Source organism: Phascolarctos cinereus, unplaced genomic scaffold (genome assembly GCF_003287225.1).
Source record: "Phascolarctos cinereus isolate Bilbo 61053 unplaced genomic scaffold, phaCin_HiC Scaffold_726;HRSCAF=1367, whole genome shotgun sequence".
Lineage (NCBI taxonomy): Eukaryota > Metazoa > Chordata > Mammalia > Diprotodontia > Phascolarctidae > Phascolarctos > Phascolarctos cinereus.
Window position 1 is genome coordinate 47,892,077 of NW_027556098.1, and position 21,505 is coordinate 47,913,581.

At 35.3% G+C, this 21,505-nt stretch overlaps 1 protein-coding gene and 1 pseudogene across 2 annotated transcripts in view; both read left to right on the forward strand.

Annotated features, from left to right (window-relative positions):
• CUNH21orf91 (chromosome unknown C21orf91 homolog) overlaps nt 1-10,674 on the forward strand; it is a 31,556-nt gene extending 20,882 nt beyond the window's left edge. For both annotated transcript variants that reach the window (XM_020996057.2, XM_020996061.2), the window contains 3 exons: nt 86-613; nt 1,625-1,687; nt 4,418-10,674. In XM_020996057.2, the coding sequence (XP_020851716.1) occupies nt 86-613; nt 1,625-1,687; nt 4,418-4,584 (758 nt within the window). In that variant the 3' untranslated portion in view covers nt 4,585-10,674. The remainder of the gene's footprint in view (nt 1-85; nt 614-1,624; nt 1,688-4,417) is intronic.
• A 4,752-nt stretch (nt 10,675-15,426) lies between these two features.
• LOC110214829 (SOSS complex subunit B1 pseudogene) lies at nt 15,427-19,010 on the forward strand (annotated as a pseudogene).
• Nucleotides 19,011-21,505: the final 2,495 nt, after the last annotated feature.

Here is a 21,505-nt window from a genome sequence, read left to right on the forward strand (position 1 = left end):
AAATTCTTTTTTTCCTGAGATTTATGATCTTGAAACTTTTTTTAAAGTAATCATCTTTAAAATGTTAATTCTTTTTTCTTTATAGGAGTACCAAAATCTAATCTCTTGCATACCAGATCATTAAGGGGCCACAAAGAGTGCTTTGAAAAATTCCATTTGATAGCCAACCAGGATTGTCCTCGATCTAAACTCTCCAAAAGCACTTATGAAGAAGTCAAAACTATATTTAGCAAAAAGATAAATTGGATTATACGGCACGCCCAGAATAAGGATGTAGAGTCGGATCCTGATGGTCCCAAAACTTCCCAGCGACCACTTTTAAATTTTAGACATAAGTCAGATAGAAAGTTATTACCACAGTTTGATTCCCAAGTACCAAAGTATTCTGCAAAATGGATAGATGGAACAACAGTGAACATCTCAAACCATGCACAAAGAATTTTGGAGCAGAGTGAATCTGCAAGCTTCGGGCTTGATATGTTGCAAGATTCAAGTGCCCCTTTCTGCTATAATAGTGTTTTGTGGTCTCATTGCCAGCAAACTCAGAAAAAAGAAGCTTCTGTTTCAGACATTGGTGACCAGAGACAACACACTTATTATACAAGAGAACAATGTAAGTAAAGCAGTGTCAGAGAGAAAGTTTTTTATATTTTTGTAATGTGTCAGCTGTGCAGAGTCTTATATGGTTCATAATTAATTGATTTGATGGTTCTTCCCTCTACTATTGCTGTATTCTGATCTTTCGTCATGTATCAATTACCATAGATTCATGAGTCCAAGCCAAAAAGCATCATTCTGGCAGGTTCAGTTAAGCTAGAAAAGGTACAGGTATTGTCCTGATGCCTGTCATCCATGGATCAAAGAGGCTTATTGTGAGAATATTGATTACCACGTCATTTAAAGAAATTATTTTCCGGCCTTAATGCAGAGAATATGTGATAAGGGATAAAAGCTGATAAATATATCAGTCCTCAGAATATTGGATAACTAATACTTTCTACCTAGTTGCTAATTCAGACCCAAATGAGATGTTGGCTTCCATAATCTTATTTAAGAATTAGATGTAGTCTTGATGTGCTTTGAAAGTATTTTATGGTGTCTTTTGTTTCATCTTAAGTTTCTAAATTAATATCAGTCAAGTGTGACTTTCCCATTGTTACATACAGGCCCAACTATTGGCTATTGTACTCTATGCATAGTTTCACAAGAGTCTAAACTTTGAATTAGGATGGAATGACAAAACCCCTGATAGTAATTGTAACATGAGAAGTAGCAAAAAAAAAAAGCATGTTCTTTTTTAAACATGGAAACAATGATATTAATTCATCACTGCCCCCAAACAAGAATTGGAGAAACATGCATGGTTGAGGTTTGCATTGACTTGACAAGTTGTATTTCTGTTTATAATTTTCTTTCATCATTTCAGCTATGGTCTAAATAACAAGGTTTTTAATATTATATAAGACCACTGAGTTTTTTACTAAAGTAACAACTTGTAGCTGCGTTCCACAATGCCGCTTAGGGCAAACAAAAGTGTCTGAGGAAAGAGCATGCTTTTTGTTAATGTGGCTGTTTTACTTTTCCTAGTTTTTATGGTAATAATGACTATATTTTCATGTTGTAGTGAGTTCAATGAGTCTTGGTGAGGTAGAGCAGCTGAATGAAAAGCTTCACCAACAAATCCAAGGTAAGCAATCATTTTCAACACTTAGGGAAAATTTTATAGTGTAGAAAATCTCATTTTAAAAGGAATTAAAGGATTTCTTCAGTTACATTTTAATTTGGAAATTAAAACATCATGTTGGAATTCCAGAGCATGGGAGTTTAAAAGAAAACATACAAAGTAAGGTGTAAAAAGAGAATATCTCCAGAGTTGCTACTTTACTAGAAGATCATTTACTTAATCATGCTGTCATGTTGGTCATAGTTTGGGACATACATTTTGTTGTATTTTTCTGAAGATATAAGACATAACGGATTTTTTTTATATGTGTGTGTGTGTGTGTGTGTGTATATATATATATATAATGTATATTTTATACACACATACACACACATATGAATATAATCTTTAAATTTGGAGTCATTAGAAAATACATTTGGAGGAATGTAAGGTCTAGAATCTCAAGGAGAATGAGGAAAAAAAGTAGAAATTAAGGAGGAATGGCTCTTCCAGACTACAAATTGTATTATAAATATTATAAAATATTATAAAACTAAATTATTTTGGTACTATTGGTTAAAAAGACAAAAATGGATCAGTGAAACAGCCTAGATGAGGAAGAATGAAGACATAGGAACTCTAAAGCCAGTATTCAAACTTGAACATAAAAATGACTGGGAAGGAAGGGCTACCTTTTTGACAAGAACTGCTGACAATACTGTAATACAGTATGTCTGAAATTGAATTCATATTGTCTACACCAATAAGCTTAAAATATATGTACAGTCTGATTATATTAGGACACAACAAGACTGGGTAACTTCCACAACCTGAACGAGAGGAAAAATTCTTAACCAAATAAGGATTAAGTATGATTACAAAAGAAAAAATAAGATGTAAATTCTATTTCAGTGTGAAATTGAAAAGCTTTTGCACAAATTCAGGGGAGCTCTAAGATAAAAGGACAAGGCATCAATTTTACATCATGTATCTGATCAAGATCTGAAATCCAAGTTGTATGGAGTATTAACACAAATATATAATTGCTATTCCCGAATGGGTAAAGTGGTCAAAGTGTAGAAGAATTGCAAATTATTGAGCCATATGAAAAATTGTTCTCATTTTCCCCTGAACAAAAGAAACAATTGGTGTTGGCTATTGGGAAAAAGGCAAACTAATATACTCTTGGTGAAGCCCTGAATTGGTCCAGCCATTCTGGAAAGTAATTTGGTATTATCAATCAACATGCGTTTATTGAGCACCTAACATATACTAGATACTGTGCTAAGCATTGGACGTACAAACTCAAAAATAAAACTATCCCTGCCCTTGAGGACCTTAACATTCTAATGAGGAGGCAGTGTATATAAAAGGAATATAAGATAGTTCAATGATTCTGGAAGACATCAACCCATGATTTCATTGGTCTTCTTGCAAAATAAAGGATAAACAACAACAAGGTGAGAAAGAGGTACATATCAGAGTAAGAGACGGCCGGTGCAAAAGCACAGAGATGGGAGGTGAATTTTATATGTGAGGAACAGAATGAAAGCTAGTTTGGCAGGATCTAAGAGTATGGAAGGGGTAATAACAACAGACATAGGGAAGTTTTGAGGAAGGATGGCCTTGGGGGGGAAAGATTAAATTCTTTGTTGGATATGTAGAGTTTGAGATGTCTCTGAAACATACTCTGTTGAATAGGCAGTTGGTGTTTCAGCTCTGGTATCCCTGCCTCATCTGTCCCCACTCCAATCCATCCTACATTACTACAGCCAGTGATTTTTCTTAAGTCCAGATTTGATCACATCAGTCCCCTCCTTAATTCCAATGGCTCTTTATTATCTTTAGACTCAAATGTAAACTCCTGTGTTTAGCTTTTAAAGCTCTTGCCTATTTTTCCACACTCATATTATCCCTGCTCCCACTTTGCTTTCTTTCTTTCTGTTCTTCACATACAAAATGAATTTCTCATCTTTATGCTCTTGCACTGACGATCATCCATGCCTAGAATATAATCTTCACCTGTATCTCACAAAAATCCTCTTTTCTTTGAAGATGGAACTCAAGAATAGCCTCCTATGCAAAGCCTTTCCTAACTTCTCTTTGATTCCCACCCTACCTTGCTGTACTACATCCCAGAATTACCTTGTATTCCTTTTGTATATACCATGCTTAGACTTGTACATCATATCTCCCCATTATAATAATAGCATTTTATAACACTTTAAGATTTGTAATATTCGTGTTTTATCTGTGTCCTGACAATACTCCTGGGAGGTAGATTATCAGCATTTTACAATAAAGAAAATTAAGGCATATAGAAGTTAAGCAAATTGCCCAGGATCACACAGCTGTCTGAGGCAGGATTTGAATTAGTCTTTCTGACTCCAGGTCCAGCATTTTATCTACTGTGCCCCTAAGCTACAGTTAGAATATAAGCTCCTTAATAGCAGGTACAGTTTCATATAATGGGGTTTAAGGTATTTTTTATTTAAGGATGGGGAGGAGTTAAGACATGTTTGAAGGCAATATTAGTAATTATGTATTGGGGGGGCAGTTGAAAAGTACCACAACTTAACATCAGTATAACAAATATTAACCTAACTAATTTCATTGAGTATTTTGAGATTTTTTTTTTGTATAGGTGTTGTTTTTAATAGAAAAATTGATAATGCATTCAATTTAAATTACTTGGAAAGTGAATTACATGAGCTTTCTAGAAACTAAAAATAAAATTTACTTGCATTCTTTTAGAAATTTTTGAGCAGCTGACATACCAAGTACAGGAAAAGGATTCTTTGGCTTCAGAACTCCATGTCCGACATATTGCCATCGAACAACTACTTAAGAATCATTCCAAGTTGCCATGTCTTCAAGCGGGGAGACAAGGAACAAAGTGCAACCTTTCCATAAGTAACTGAACAAGACTCATACCTAATTAATTCTGTCAATTCATTGGTCAGTTGTGGAGACTTCTAATAAGTGTGTTGGAAAGTTGTTGCATCCTTTTGAAAACATTTGGAATCTTTTCAACAGCATTCCATCTATTTTAAGTAAAGTTTTAAAAATATTTTTTTCTCCCCATTTACATGTAAAAACAATTTTCAACATTTGGATTTGTGGTTTTTTTGTTTTGTTTTGTTTTTAAAGTTCCAAATTCTATCCCTCTTTCCTCCACCCAGCCTGGGATAGTAAGCAGTCTGATATAGATATTATACACGTGCAATCATGTAAGACATTTCCATGTTAATCATTTTGTGCAAGAAGACTTGAACAACAGTAACCCAAAAAAAAAGGTGAAAAATAGTATGCTTCAGTCTGTATTCAGATGACATCAGTTCTTTTCTGTGGAGGTGGATAGCATTTTTCATCATGAATCCTTTGGGACTGTCTTGGATCACTGTATTACTGAAAAATAGCTAAGTCATTTCCCAGTTCTTCATCATACAGTATTGCTGTTACAGTGTACAATGTTCTCCTGGTTCTGCTCACTTCCCTTTGTATCAATTCATGTAAAAGTTGCAGGTTTTTCTGAAATTATCCTGTTTTTCATTTCTTAGAGCATAATAATATTCCATTGCAATCATACCATAGATCTGAGAAGGAAACCATTCCATGCCTTCCTAATTTGCTGTATCACCCTTTATGTGTAAATCATGTACTCATTTTGATCTTATTTTGGTGTGTATATAGTTTGAAATGTTGGTCTGTATACCTAGTCTGCCATACTGTTTTCCAGTTTTCCCAGCAGTTTTCTTGAATAATGAGTATTTGTCCCAAAAGCTTGGATCTTTGGGTTTAGCAAACACTAGATTACTGTGGTCATTTACTACAATATATTGTGTACTTAATATATTCTAATGATCCAGCAACTCTGTTTCTTAGCCAATACCAGATGATTTGATAATTATTGCTTTATAGTACAATTTGAGATCTGGTACAGCTAGACCACCTTCCTTTGCATTTTTTTTCCATTAATTCCCTTGATATTCTTAACCTTTTTTGTTCCAGATGAATTTTGTTGTTTTTTTTAAGCTCTGTAAAATAATTTTAGTTGTTTGATTGGTATGGCACTGAATAAGTGAATTAATTTAGTTAAAATTGTCACCTTAATTATATTGGCTCAGCCTGCCCATGAGCAATTAGTACTTTTCCAGGTGTTTAGATCTGACTTTGTGTTTTGAAAAGTGTTTTGTAATTGTGTTCATATAGTTCCTGAGTTTGTCTTGGCTGGTAGACTCCCGAGTGTTTTTATATTGCCAGAATTATTTTAATTGGAATTTCTCTTTCTATTTCTTGCTGTTGGTATTATATAGAAATGCTGTTTGTTTTGTATCCTGCAACTTTGCTAAAGTTCTTAATAATTTCAAGTAGTATTTTAGTCGATTTGCTAGTATTCTCTAAGTATAACGTATCATCTGTAAAGAATGATAGTTTTTTTCTTCATTGCCTATTCTAATTCCTTAACTTTCTTTTTCTTTTCTTATTGTTACAGCTAGCATTTCTAGTATAATATTGAATAGTCGTGGTGAAAATGGGCATCCTTGCCTCCCCCCTGATTTTATTGAGAAAGCTTCTAGCTTATGCTCATTACAGATAAAGCTTGCTGATGGTTTACATAAATATTACTTGTCATTTAAAGATAAGCTCCATTTATTCGTATGCTTTCTAGTGTGATTAATAGGAATGGCTGTTGTATTTTGTCAAAGGTTTTTTTCCTTTCAATCTATTTTAAATGCCAGATCTTGATGATTTTAACTTAGCAGGTGATTATTTTGATTCATTTCTAAAGCTATTTTTAAAATAATTTTCCTGTGATTGCAAATGCTCTCTCCTTTGCCCTCTTCCCCCTCTACCGTTTCTTTGATGTTTTAGTTACTGTGTACATCATTACAGTGTGAGTGTATTATAAACATTATTGTTTGTTTATCTGCTATATCAGTAGAAAAATGTCAATAAAAGCCTTAGGTCAGACTAAGCTACTAAATTGAATTTTGAAAGGGGAAAAATTAATGAAATTCACCTCTTATTTATTATGAGCAATATTTTAATACAGAAATTTTATATAAGAATGCTATTTTAGATACCTTTCCAGTTATCTTTATAAAAATGCATTTGAATAGCTTTATATAAATGTTTACACTTGTATATAATTATGTTCCTATAATTTCACTAGTATAGGGATCTCCTGGTGAGGAATTTCCTCTACTAGTGAAGACTGCTCTGCAGTTTGTAGTCTGAGAAATCACAGGTCCACTCCCAATCGCTATCCATATCCTATTTAGAGCTTCTTTCAACCACATTTTCTTCTAAATCTGTGAAACATGGAAGGAAAAAGTGTGCTCAAATCTATTTAAAAAAATTCATTCCATTTAGGTTGAGCTCTTCAAAGGAAAAAGGCCATGCAAATATGTGGCATTGGTATAAGGTAGTGAGCGGACGTTACTTCCATTTTCACGTTTTTAAAATTTTGCACAAAAACTTGTCCAAATATGTAATAGGCTTAGGGTAGCACAATATAACATACTGAATAGCATGCTGAACTTGGAGTCCAGAAGACCCAAGTTCAAATCCTGCCTGGACCCTTACAATATGACTTTAAGCAAGTCATTAATAGAAGGATTAGAATTTAAGAATGCTTTGAAGGATCAAACTATAAATTGACACAGTACTTTTTTTTTTATCCCTAAGGTATAAAACATAGTAGAATGAAAATTTTTATTTCAGTGTAGAATTATAATATCTTATAATTGTATTTAAAGTTAATTTGCAAAGGTAAGAGATTATGATAAATTATAATAAAAATTTTAAATTTCTATTACTTGATTTGCTTTGTCCTTGTGGTGTTAATCTCTGAACCTCCAGCTCTAAATTATATGGACTATTAAGATTTGTTGGAGGGAGTCCTACACCCAGGAAATCACAGGTCATTATGCTTAGAGTTTGTTAAATATGCCTATTTTTGTGTTCACTTGGATGCACATGTGGAGTTTTTGTATATGTAAATAGGTGGATTTATTTGGATTTCATTATAATTTGAGGGAACTATTGATTGGCTATCAAAGTATTATATTAATAACTTTGGTGAAGTTCAAAAGAAAAATCTGAATTTGAATTCTACCATTATTCATCTTCACATATGGCTATTCATAGCAGACTGCCATGCTGTTAACATATATGCAATCTCCTAGTTGTGTGCTTTCACCATTGCTGTCATATCTCATTCCTGCAATGTACTCCCTACTCATCTCATATTCCTTATTTTTCTTCAAGGCTAAATAGCAGAGTGTTTTGTTTTGCACTTCCTGGAGCCCTGGCTGATAGGTTCCTCTTTCTCTCTTCTTAGATAGTCCTGGAGTACTTTTTATGTTCCCTATCACTCTCTAACTTGTTTGAATATCCCTCTCAATAGAATAGCTGTTTTTGAGGTACTGTTCATCTTTTTGCCTTTGCATCCCAGGCACTTAATAAATATTGAACTGAATTAAGAATTTAGGGGGGGAAATATAGTTATGAAAAATATTGGCTTATTATCTTGCAGTCTAAATAGAAAAAACTTTTGAATTAAAATGAGAAGCAGCATAGTATAGTAGATAGAGACCAGGCCTCAAAGCCAGGAAGACCTCATTTTTAGTCTTGCCTTCCACTTACTGACTGTTTAACTCTGGACCAGTCACTTAACCTCTCAGTGCTCTAGGCAACTCTGAGTCACAGAAAATGTGCCAGCCTTCATGGTAGAGAGAGTTTCTTACCTTGGATTTCCCTATAACAATGAAATGACAGGTCAGGTGTCAATCCCTGACTAAAATTGATAATTCTCCTGGCAAGCTTTATGTATAGAATACAATCCCATGTTTGTAGTTTATCATTTGATTGTTATAAAGTGTACATACTACTCAGTTTCCTAATGCCATTAATGGGTGATTCAGGGCATCAAAACAGTACTGTTTTCTTTATCCAGGAAGTCATATACAGTATTAGAACACAAAAAGGGCACCTTACTACTTTTAAAACTGCACATTGACTTTACAGGATGCAGTTTAAAAACCATACACATACATGGTATGTGTATACACACATGCATATACACATGTCTGTGTATACACATGTTTATAGCACATAAATTGAAGTATGAAATGACCTAGCCAGAAAGTATATTCTGATGCTGAAACATAATCTAGTTAAAATAGATTAAGTATCCATATTTTTAATTTTGCGTAACGTAATGAAAGAGTTTTCCATTGTTGTTTATTGTGAGCTGTACTTCAGTGTTTACATTTGAGATTATTTTACTCATTTGTTTTGGGTTTTTTTCTGCTTACATTTTGTTTTCCGTTGGTTCATGTAAGTTCATAAAACTCAGGCAGCTGTTTTACTGTTTCCTTAATGTATTTTTAAGTTATTAGGAAACCCATTGTTAAAGAGTTTAAAACTCAAAACAGTCTACAATTGAACTGGTATTGTTATCAAGTCTAAATAATTTATATGACAATATTAAGAGATTATTGACATCATGAAATTTTTGTATTATGAAAAAACTAAAAAATACAGTGTTAGAGTTGTTTTATTTCTACTGATTAAAATATTGAGTAATATTGTCCTGAAAGACAGCTTAATCTTTTGTATAGATGTGGCCATACAAAGTAAAATGTTTTTTTTTAAATATGTGCTTAATTGAATTTGTAACTCTAACTTGATGAGAAGACAAGTTTTGTTTTGAAAAATTAAGATATTGTCATAAAGGGACAAAATCTCAACCTTTTATGATTTTTTTCTTGCTCTATTTAGTTGTCTTTTTTGAAACATAAATGAAATTTCTTAATGAGATCTTTCATATAAGCAAGTAAGCACTTGAATTACACAAAGAGTAATGCACCTTGTAACCATAATAATTCAGTCTCACATGATGTTTTTTGCCTTGTACCTCAAGATTCTAATTTCAGATTATTCTTTCAGAACTGACCATTTTTCAAACAAGTGTTATCTGTTAAGGCAGTTTCTCGTTGTGGACCTTCTATGGCAGTTTCTAGCATATTAACTCAGTTTTGGCTGTCTAGCAATAATAGAATATTTGATGTGTAATTTTAATAATTTCTCTATTTTTCTTATTTACTAGATAACCAACATAAATTGCATTTTAAACAGAATATATATTTTTATATGTACTTTCTCTAGTATATGTCCTGTTGCTGTTTGTATTTACAGTTCCTAGACAAGGATAGCCTACTTGACTCTCAGTTTTGAATTATCTTATCATTTCAGTTTGACTTGAGCAAAACTTTTAAAAATCCTTATGGTAGCATTTTGGAGGAAAATTTAAGTTGATTGAATTTTTATTCCATTAACCTATAAATGCTTTTGGGCAAATATTTTTCTCTTCAGCCTGTGTTAGGAATAATGGTCATTTCTAAGCGATATTACCCTTAAGTAAAACTGTTTAGAAAATATTTAATGAATTACTTCTGTAAAGTGACAATCCCAAGTCACTTTTTAAAAAAAATTGTTTTACATTATGAGTTCAGTTATTTTTCAGTCTTGTCCGACTCTTTGACCCCATTTGGGGTTTTCTAGGCAAAGATACTGGAGTAGCTGACTATTTTCCTCTCTAGCGTTCATTTTCTAGATGAGGAAACTGAGGCAGACAAGGTTAAGTGACTTGCCCAAGGTCACATAGCTAGTAAGTGTCTGAGGCTGGATTTGAACTCATGAAGATGAATCTTCCTGACTCTAGGCCCAGTGCTATATCCACTGAGCCACCTACCTGCCCTAATTATGAGTAATACAATGGTAATTCACCTATCTCCATCTTGTCTTGGAGGGTTTTAATTCTGCAAAATTGTCCTTTGAACTGTTTTATGAAATTATAATAGAACTTCTGTTGTAAAAACTGAATTGACTTCATAAATGCTTATTTACACATCACATGTTAATTTTATACTACTCAGCTTTTGAACTGTGTATGTACTTGTATATTTTTAATTTTTCAGCAAATAAAAATTTCATCATTATAAGTTTTGGTTTCTGTTTATTAAATACCCAGTGTTTCTTAAAGATTCTAACATTTCTGCTGACTAGAAGTTTTGTACATAAAAATGATTTGCATATCTGCTAACAGAAGATAGCTATAAAAAGTATTTGCTGACAACTTTACTACTTCTACTGGCACTTTGGTTACTGTTTATGCTATATGTAATAGGAACAATGTCCTTCTGTCCTACCCCTATGCAAGTTAGCCTAGTTTTTCCTTAAAAGGAATTGAGACCTTCCTAAAGACTTTGTTGGCTTAGAGAACTGAAGACTATTGACCGTTTCCTTTTCTCCTGTGTATATAGCAGACAGGAGGAAGGAGCTCCAAGAGCTCTTAGATGCTTTGCTTCAGCTGAGTCAACACAAGGATTTCAAAGCCTTTCTTTGAGTATCCTGCTATGGCTGAGTAAATCGATTTTTGTTAACTGTTGAATGGCCTTCACTTCTCATTTTGTTCCAATATCAAACCTAAACTACTAAGCCCGCACAGAATCTTGCAGTATTGGAACATAATGAGCTGCTCTAAGTGGTGTTCCAGCAGTGCAGAAAAAGGCAAGTTCTCTTCATGCTTTTCTTGGTGCTTTTGGGATTGCCTCTAGAAATGGTGGCTGTTTACTGTGAGGCACCCCCCACTCACTGAAAATTAAATAGCCTGTGGCCATTCAGCAAGAAGAGAATAAATAACATGAGTATGATCTGTATCCTTAAGAACTATATCTTGGAGAAAATTGTAATAAACTATTAGGCCCTCCAGTTTTATTGGACCTTCCAGGCTGGTAATTTAAGCCTCCTCCAAAGGATCTTTAAAGAACTCACTTTACTTTTAAAGCAGCCTGAAGGTATTGGATTGGAGAGGGTAAGGATTGAGAAAGATTTTCCCCTCATTAGAAAAGAACAAATTCACAGCTAGTTGAACTCTGCCTTTGTTGAAGTTAGTGGGCTCTATATCATCAGTAGTCATAATGGAATTGCCTCAAGGAGATCTGCTGAAAGGAAACCCTTATGAGCTTTAAGGGAGTATATTTTTGTAAGCTACTTGATTCTGAATGGCATTTTGAAAATGAGTGTGCAACTAATTCAGCAGTTTTTGAGTCCTATAATTTTGTAAAGATATAGCCAATTAAGGGGTGGCATGAGGAATCCCAACAGTGAGAAAATCTAAACCAAGAGACTTCCTAGAACAGGAAAAGTGAGTGAGCACTGATGTGTGGGGCGAAAGGCAGACCCATTTTAGCCCACTACTCATTATAATTTAAGACTGGCAGTATACAATCGCCACTGATAATACAAGAAGATAACTTGTTATCAGATAACACTGATAATACAAGAAGAATATCCTCTAACAATTGGGCTCCCAGAGAGGGTCCTGACTGGTGGGCAGGAAATACTGAACTAAGTGGATGTTGGAACAAGGCAATTCTTCCTGACTTATAAGGATTGGTGACTGCAGGATGTATCATCTTTGCTATAGCTTTAATATTCCTCATGCAACTTCTACTTATGTTCACATTTTCATTGAAGACCCACTGTGACCACATATTTGGCCTCATTCAACCTTAGACCTGAGACGTGGACCTTTTTGAGTTTCTTCTAGATTAAGTCACTTCTTCAGAGAACTGTTGGGGTTTTTTTGTTTGTTTTTACTGTATTTCTGTTTTAGTTTTTCTCTTCCTCCTTTAGTGCTATCTGTATCAGACTTCTTGAATACTACAACTCAGGGTTGACTAATAATAGCCCATTCATAGTCATTTAATGGATAAAAGGCCTTTTAGGCCAGTGGTGTCAAACTCAAATTGAAATAGAGGCCACTAAACTGGACTTAAGGATCCCTGTAGGCTTCATGTTGACCTAATATTAACATTGAAATTAACATTTAAAATGTTAATATGTTTTACTGTATTTTTTATTTTCATTTCCCAATAACATTTTAATCTGGTTTGGGCCACACTTGGGAGTGTTGTGGGCCATGTGCACCCTGCATGATTGATACCTGTGTTCTAGATGAATATAAGGAACTTAGGGGATAAATAGGAGCAATATCTTAACCTAACTCTCCCACCACCCATGCAAATTAGGCTAGTGTTTCCTTTAAGTATGGAAACCTTCCTTGAGACTTGGTTGGTTCAGGGCACTAAAGGCTTAGACTGTCGATTTCACTTGTCTCCCCAAAACAAGAAATATACAAGGAACTTCCAGGGACTCTGATGCTTGAGTGGCAGATTATGAGTAACTCGGGCAAGGGGACTTCATTCAGTTGAAGCAACTTGAGGTGTCCTCAGTGTTATCTTTTTTTTTTTAAGTCAGTTGGGGTTAAGTAAGTTGCCCAGGGTCACACAGCTAGTAAGTATCAAGTGTTTGGTCTGAGGTGACATTTGAACTCAGGTCCTCCTGACTACAGGGCCGGTGCTCTATCCACTTCACCACCTAGCTGCCCCAGTGCTATCCTTTTTTAATATCCTCCTGCTGTGACTAGGCAAATCTCTATTAATATGAAACATAGGTACAAAGCGTACAGAGGCAAACTCAGCAAGAATGACGTTCAATAAATCCAAAATGACAAGAGTCTTGCAGAAATTAGGTTTAGAGTGACACTTCCTCACGATGACCTAACTATGAAAGATCATATAAAAAAAATTAAAGAAGCAAAAGAAATAACCCTTCAAATCTATGGATAGCAGAAGAATTCATGACTAAACACAAGTAATAGGATCACACAAAGTAAAATGGACAATTTTGATTGCACAAGATTATGAAGTGCTTGCACAAACTAATGTTAAAATTAGAAACAGGTAAAAAAATCTTTGCAGCATTTTCTCTGAAAAAGGTTTCATATTCAAGATATATGAGGCCGATTTAAATTTATAAGACTAAGATCCATTCTCAAATAAATGGTCAAAGAATATCAACAAGCGGTTTTCAAAGAAAGAAATCCAAACTGTCAACAATCTTGAAAAATTCTCTGAAATCATTAATGGAGAAATGCAAATCAAAGCACCTTTGAGGTTCAGCTGTTGGAGAAATTGAAGGTGTGTGGGATGCCACTCAAATTAAAAAACACACAGGTATCCAAGGAGAAATAGAAAGTTAATTTATTATTATAATTATTTCAAACCTTGAGATTTGGGTGTCCCTCCACCAGAATACTCTGATGAAAGGAGACACAGACAGAAGCAAAGGACCAGATTATATACCCTAATGGGCAAATTCTCCCTCCCACCAACTGTCCACTATTTGGCTCACAATCTCAATATCCATAGAAACTGAAAACAAAACAATGAACACAATATACATATCTATATTTCTTAGTTTGCTGAAGTAATACCAAAGAAGCAATTAAAGATGTGCAGTCAAGCTAGACACTGTACTGTATAGAGACAGGTCACCATGACTGAAATATAGCAACAGGTGCATCAACAAAATACGGGGGGGGGGGGTTCTTCAGGAGTTTCAGGCTTGGCAAACTTTAACTACTTAACAATGGCATGGGGGGGATATTTGGGGTTGAATTCCTGTAAATCAGGTGATTTCTAGTAAATCAAAACTTAGGCCTGTTAGGCTGCTAATGCCTGCCTTGAGTCTAATACAATTTCTATGTATTCTTCTAAGAAGTTTTCAAGGGACCCTCATCCCACTCAGCCTTATCCCAAACCTTAATTACACTGAGGAGTCTTCACTGGGACATCCCATTCAAAGGGAAATCAGGCACACTAGAGCATCTCTGATTTGTTGCTGAGTTGTTTCCTTCTCCAGATCATTTAATAGATGAAGAAAATGAGGCAAATGGGGTTAAGTGACTTACCCTGGGTCACACAGCTAATAAGTGTCTAAGGTCAAATTTGAACTCATGAAGATGAGTCTTCCTGATTCCAGGCCCCGCACTCTATCCACTGTGCTACATACAGCTGCGAATTCCTCCATTCATTCCAGAAAACAGTTGTAACTGTGCTCAGAAAGTTACAAAAAAAGTGCATAATCTTTGACTTTGGCGTATGCCACTACTAGGACCATATGCTAAAAAGATCGAAGAAAGAAAATATAAACTTTTATGTCAAAAATGTTTATAGCAGTTCATTTCATAGTACTAAAAGGAAACAAACTGGAAGCAAAAGTGGTATCCACCTATCGGGGAATGGTTAAATTGTGGTACATGAATGCAATGGAATATCATTGTGTCATAAATGACAAAATAATTTAAGAGAAAACTGGGAAGATCTCTACAAATTGATTTGGAGCAGTATTAAGAGGCCTATTTATACAATGATGTTAACATTAAAGAGAAAACTTTAAAAGACTTTAGAATTCTTATCAGGGCCGAAAAGTCCGGAAAACTGAATTTGAAGCACACCAGATGAAGATGAAACTCCTACCAGACAGAAGACGAAACACCTTTCAGAGGGGTAATGAATTTTAAAAGCAGAGAGAGACACATTTTCAGACATGGCCAATGTGGGAATTTACATCAGTGGAGTATGCATTTTTGTGATGAGAGCTTTCTTTTTTTCAGCCTTTCTTTCTTTCTTACTCAATGGGGGCACAGTGGAAGGGAAAGATTATAAATTCTCCTAAAATAAGTTTAGTTTTTAAAAATCTAGACTGGAATCCTAACCTTTTGTACTTAAGTAGCATGATATTGTCCTGAGTCTAGAAGCAAAAATTACATTCTTAGATAAATGTATGTAGCTATTGGGCTGCATCCGGCAGAGGCCAGGACCCTGGCTCCCCCTGGGGGTGGCTAAGCTGCATGCACCATCCTCCCCGCTGGGCTGTGGAGGCCTGGGCAGCATGAAGACGAGACCTTTGTGAAAGATATCAAGCCAGGACTTAAGAATCTGAATCTCATCTTCATTGTGCTAGAGACAGGTCAAGTGACCAAGACAAAAGATGGACATGAGATATGTTTCAGTATTTAAAGGCTGTCTGATGCTCTACACTGGCCATGGGGGTGATCTGCAGAAGACTGGAGAATCCTGTATGGTTTATTCTGTGGTCCCCAACTTCAGGGAGCCAAACCCCAAGTACAGTGGCCTGCAGCTCCCAGCAAAACGGTACAGAACGACAGTGTCTCTGCCACTTCCCAGTCGCCTTTGGCCCTCCTGCTGTCTCTCCAGCCTCTGAGAATCAAAATGAGAACGGCCTAACCTCCCCCCTCCCCCGGCCCAGACAATGGCCCCCATGCACCCCATGCCCCCCCTCACCCCATCAGCACCCGCAGCACCTGAAGTCAGCGTAGCCACACACCTGCTGGCCCTCCAGGCTCCTCCTCCAACCCTATCAGCCACTGCAAAGAGACCCAGAGGAGCAGCAAGAGACAGGGAGACATCCTTCTTCCTCGTGAAGACAACCCTCTTCTCTGTCTCCCCAGTAAGAGCAAAGACTGCCCACTGGGAGCTAGCTGTGTGTGTATGATATGGGGGGTATTTTAGCCTCAAACTTTCTGAACTGATGTATAGAGGGGCAGTCATCTCTCCCCCTTATTTCTTAAGCCAACCCCCTTCCCCAATTCAAGTGACAGTACTTTGTCTCCTGCCCCTTCATTCTGGGCACTCCAAACCTCCTCTGCTATTTTTAGAAACCAAATTTGGGGTAAGTTTAATGTGTGTGATATAGGGGACTTCCCTAATAAATACACCCAGTTTTAAAAAAATGTATGTGTATATTCAAATTATCTTTAAAAGAGACATAAAACTAAGCTTTAACAGTGTATTTTATTCCCAGTAATTTGTACCTAATAATATAAGCCCAAATATCTTTTTTTTTAAGGTGGTTGGGGTTAGATGACTTGCCCAGGGTCACACAGCTAGTAAGTGTCAAGTGTTTGGTCTGAGGCCAGATTTGAGCTCAGGTCCTGCTGACTTCAGGGCTGGTGCTCTATTCACTGCACCACCTACCTGCCCCCCAAGTATCTTTTAAAATCCAGATTTCTAAGAATCTTCAAAAAAGATTTTTTTTTTTAGATTGAACTCTAAGCAATGGGCAAAAAGTAGCAAAACTTTGTACAATCAAAATTACATATTTTGGCTTGAGATTTAGAAAACCTAATCTATCTCTGCCTGTACATCAACTTACAATATTTAGAAGAGAAACATAAGATTTTAGTGTTGAAATTCAATTGGTGTTAACACTGTACACTAATATTTATATTCTGATAAGATGCTTATAATATTAATATAATATAATAATATGTCCTGATAAGTATAAGTAATTTATCTTGTGAAGCGGTCCCATTATTTGCATTTGCAATGCATATTGCTATTGGGCTGTAACCAATAACTATATATTATATAATTTTATCTTTGAATAGTGCAAACTCAAATACAAGATTTATTGTTGGCACTAATTGGGACCTAAGAATACTTATTTTAAAATTCACATTTTTCTTACTTTCCTTAACTTATTTAAGAGTTTATTGGAAGGCACTTGTTTAAGAGGATCTGAGTTTGAATACTAGTTCTGCGACTCAGTGTGTGGCTTTAGACAAATCACTTATTTCTCTGGATCTCAGTTTTCTTATCTGTAAAATGAGAGCTTTAGCTAATTCTCTTGTCCTTTCCAGCTCCTATGACCTACAGAGTGAACTTTCTGTATTCTCCTCAAATTCTTTTATTTTAATTTTTATTTATTTTTGTTACATTTTGAGTTCTAAGCTGTCTTCCTCCCTTCCTCCCAACCCTGCACTAGAGAAGGCCAACATTTGACACATATCTATGTGAAACCACACAATATATACTTCCATATATCAATTTTTTTTCTCTAGAGGTGGATTGTATCTTCCTTCGTAAGTCCTTTGTAGTTTATTTGAATATTAATATTTCTCAAAATAGCTTGTGTTCAGTTATTCTTCAAACAATATTCTGTTACTGTATATGATGTTCTCTTGCTTCTACTCATTTTATTCATTATTTCATGCAAGTTTTCCCACACTTTTCTAAAATCAACCTGCTTGTTTCTTACAATACAGTAGTATTCCATCACATTCATATACCACAATTTGTTCAGCCACTCCCCAATTTATGGGCATCCCCACAATTTCCATACATAGAGGTTCTTTTCCTCTTTCCTTGATCTCCTTAGGGAATACACCTAACAATGGTATTGCTGGGCCAAAGGGTATAGACAGTTTTATAACTATTTGGGCATAATTCTAGATTGCTCTCCAAAATGGTTGGATTAGTTCCACCAACAACATATTGGTGTCCCACTTTTTCCATATCCCCTCCAACATTTGTTATTTCCCTTTCCTGTCATTTTGGCCAGTCTGCTAGGTGTAAGAATGTGCCTCAAAGTTTTAATTTGCATTTCTCTAATGGTAATGATTTAGAGCATTTTTTCATATGACTGTATATAGCTTTAATTTCTTCTTCCAAAAACTGCCTGTTCTATACTTTGACAATTTATCAACTGAGGAGTGTCTCAGTCTTACACATTTAATTCAGTTCTCCATATATTTGAGATTATGAGGCCTTTATCCAAGAAACTATGAAAAATTTCTCCTGATTTTCTCCTTTCCTAATCTTGGCTACATTGGTTTTATTTGTACAAAACCTTTTTAATTTAATGTCTTCAAAATTATCTGTTTTACATCTCATAATGCTCTCTATCTGTTGTTTATTCATAAATTCTTCTATCAATAAATCTGATAGATCTGTTCTACATTCTTTTAATTTACTTATAATATCTCCCTTGATGTCTGGGTCATGTATTTATCTTTTGACCTTATCTTGGTAAAAGGTGTAAAATATTGGTCTATACCTAGTTTCTGCCAAGCTGCTTTCCAGTTTTCCCAACAATTTTTTATCAAATAGTTGAGTTTTTATCCCAAGAGCTTAAATCTTTACATTTATCAAATATAAAGTCACTATAGTAATTTACTACTATGTATTGCATACCTACACTGTTCCACTGATCCATTCTTCTATTTCTTAGCCAGTCCCAGAGAGTTTTGATAATTACCATCTGTGAGAAATAAGTCATTTAGACTCAGGAAGGATAAAGTTAAAAGCCCAGTTTATTTCGAAGTTGCAACCGCAGGTGTCCTATTGAATAGAACACATTGTACCAAAGCAAGAGTTCACTATTTATCTCTATTCCGAGTCGCAAAGTCCCTCCTCTGTTTCTTCATTGGCTGAGTACTCTGGTGTACAACTTTCTGGGTACACTATTACACATCTGCCCCTTGATATATCTTCTCTCCTTCATAGATCCCATGTTCAGAAAATGGCGTCTTAGCCCCTCATGGGGTGGAGAAATTAATATTCGTGAGCCTTTTAAGCATTCGCACTCTAAGCAAAGCTTAACCTTTGTCCTACTTACTAACTTCTAACAGAGAAACAAGACCAGCTGCATTCTGTTTTACTTAGTTACTTTTCTAGCTATTTGCTCCAAATTTATGGATACAAACATTTTTGTTAACTCTCCATTGCAAAATAAGAACAGCTTTATCCCGTTTTACTTAGTTATTTTTCCAGCTATTGTTTCAATTTTATGGAAACAAACATTTTTGCTATCTCTCACCACCTTGTAGTACAGTTTAAGATCTGATATTACTACACATACTTTCTTTACATTTTTTTCCTTTGCTATATTTGACCTTTTGTTCTTTCAAATAAATTTTATCATTTTTTTCTAGCTCAATAAAATAATTTTTGGTAGTTTAATTGAGATGGCACTGAATAAGTAGGTTAGTTTAGGTAGAATCATCATTTTTATTACTTTTGCTTGGCTCACCCATAAACAATTAATGTTTATTTGTATAAAAAGTGTTTTATAATTGTGTTCATATAGTTCCTGGATTTAGCTTGGCAGGTATACTCCCAGGTATTTTATATTGTCTATTTTATTTTCTTTATTTTGGGGAGGGCTGGGCAATGGGATTAAGTGACTTGCCCAGGGTCACACAGCTACTAAGTGTCAAGCGTCTGAGGCTGGATTTGAACTCAGATCCTCCTGACTCCAGGGCCAGTGTGTCTATGGTTATTTTAAATGAAATATCTCTTACTCTCTCTTCTTGCAGGGCTTTATTGGTGATATATAAAAATGCTGATGATTTATGTGAGTTTATTTTATTTCCTGCTATTTTGCTACAATAATTGTTTCAACTAATTTTTTTGGCTGAATCTTTAGGATTTTCCAAGTGTGCCATCATATCATCTGCAAAAAGAGATAGTTTTATTTCCTTGTTGCCCATTCTGATTCCTTCAATTTCTTCTGTTATTGCTATTGCTAGCATTTCTAGTACAATACTGAATAACATTGGTGATAATAGGCATCCTTGTTTCACTTCGGATCTTACTGAGAAGGCTTCTAGCTTATTATCCCTATTACAGATAGGCATATGCTTCTTATAATTTTAAGGAAAAATCCATTTATACCTATGCTTTCAAGTGTTTTCAAAAGCTTTTTCTGCATCTATTGAGACAATCATATGATTTTTGTTGCTTAGTTTTTTTGATGTTAAGCTTCAAGGAAGATTTTACATTCTTCTCTGTCCCCCTCATCAAAAGACTTCTTAATTCCTCTTCTGTTCTGCCACCTGAGTAGTATCATCCACATGTCTGAGATTGTTGATATTTATCCTGGCAACTTTAATTCAGGCTTTTGATTCATCTAGCCTGGCATTTTACATTATGTACCCTGCATGTAAGTTAAATAAGTAAGATGACAATATGCAGCCATGTTGTATTCCTTTTCCAATCTTAAATCAATCAGTTGTTCCATGTTTGGTTCTAAGTGTTGCTCCTTGGCCTGCCTACAGGTTCCTCAGGAGACAAGTAAGATGATCCGTATCCACCTATAAGTTGGGCTATTTTTATTTATTTATGTGTGTGTGTGTGTGTGTGTGTGTGTGTGTGTGTGTGTGCCATAGCCAAAACATTCATCACAAAGTGGCCAACCTGCTGGTGATGTATCTCTCTATACTTAGCTAGGCTGGTTGTCAGAAAACAGAATCATTTTGTTGTCACAGGACCATACTCATGGCCTTTTCAGTGTGGTAGAAACTTACAAAACTTCCTTATAGAAATTTATTCCATTAACACACACTTTGAGAATTCAGAGTCACCTCCATGCCACAAAGAAGAATTGGAATAGAACTTGAACAAATTTCAACAACCAACAAGGAACTTCAAAGAAGTAAAATATGTCATCAGAGAATTGTCTGATTGGAAAAGAGGATGGACTGGTCACATGGACAAGAGCAAGAAATGACAGGTTCTGGGAGGAAATGTTTGTATTTTTTACTGTATCTTTTCAGTAAATATCTCTTTGTCATAGCTGATTCGTGTTGATTGGCTAAATGATACCAGGATACTAATCACTGACAATTGATATTAAAGATAACACACTGGAATGGGAGCTTGAACTGACAGATTTAGAGAAGAATCACCCAAACCCCTTAGGGGTACCCCCTAGAACTCTGAGGAGAAGATATAGCCTTGTCTGGGGTCCTGACTTATTAGTGTATCAATTGGGATGAGGAGCCTTAGAATTTTATGTGGATTACAAAGGTAGTTATCTGGTTGGGGAATAAAGACCTCAAACCACTTTCCCCACTAGGGAGGGACAGTCTTTGGAGACTGTATCATAAGAACAGAGAATTACATCAGCAGAGCATGTTGCACACACTCTTGAGGACTGAGTTCGTTGGGAGCCCTTTTATTGTCACCAATCTAACATGAACTGGAACTCTCCATCCACTAATGGATCAATGTTCTGGAAGAACTCTACTAGATTTTAAGATTGGAAGATTTCAATGCTTTAGATATAATTATTCTATTAACTGAAAGCAAAACAATCCTAACTACAGCAAATTTGTTGGTT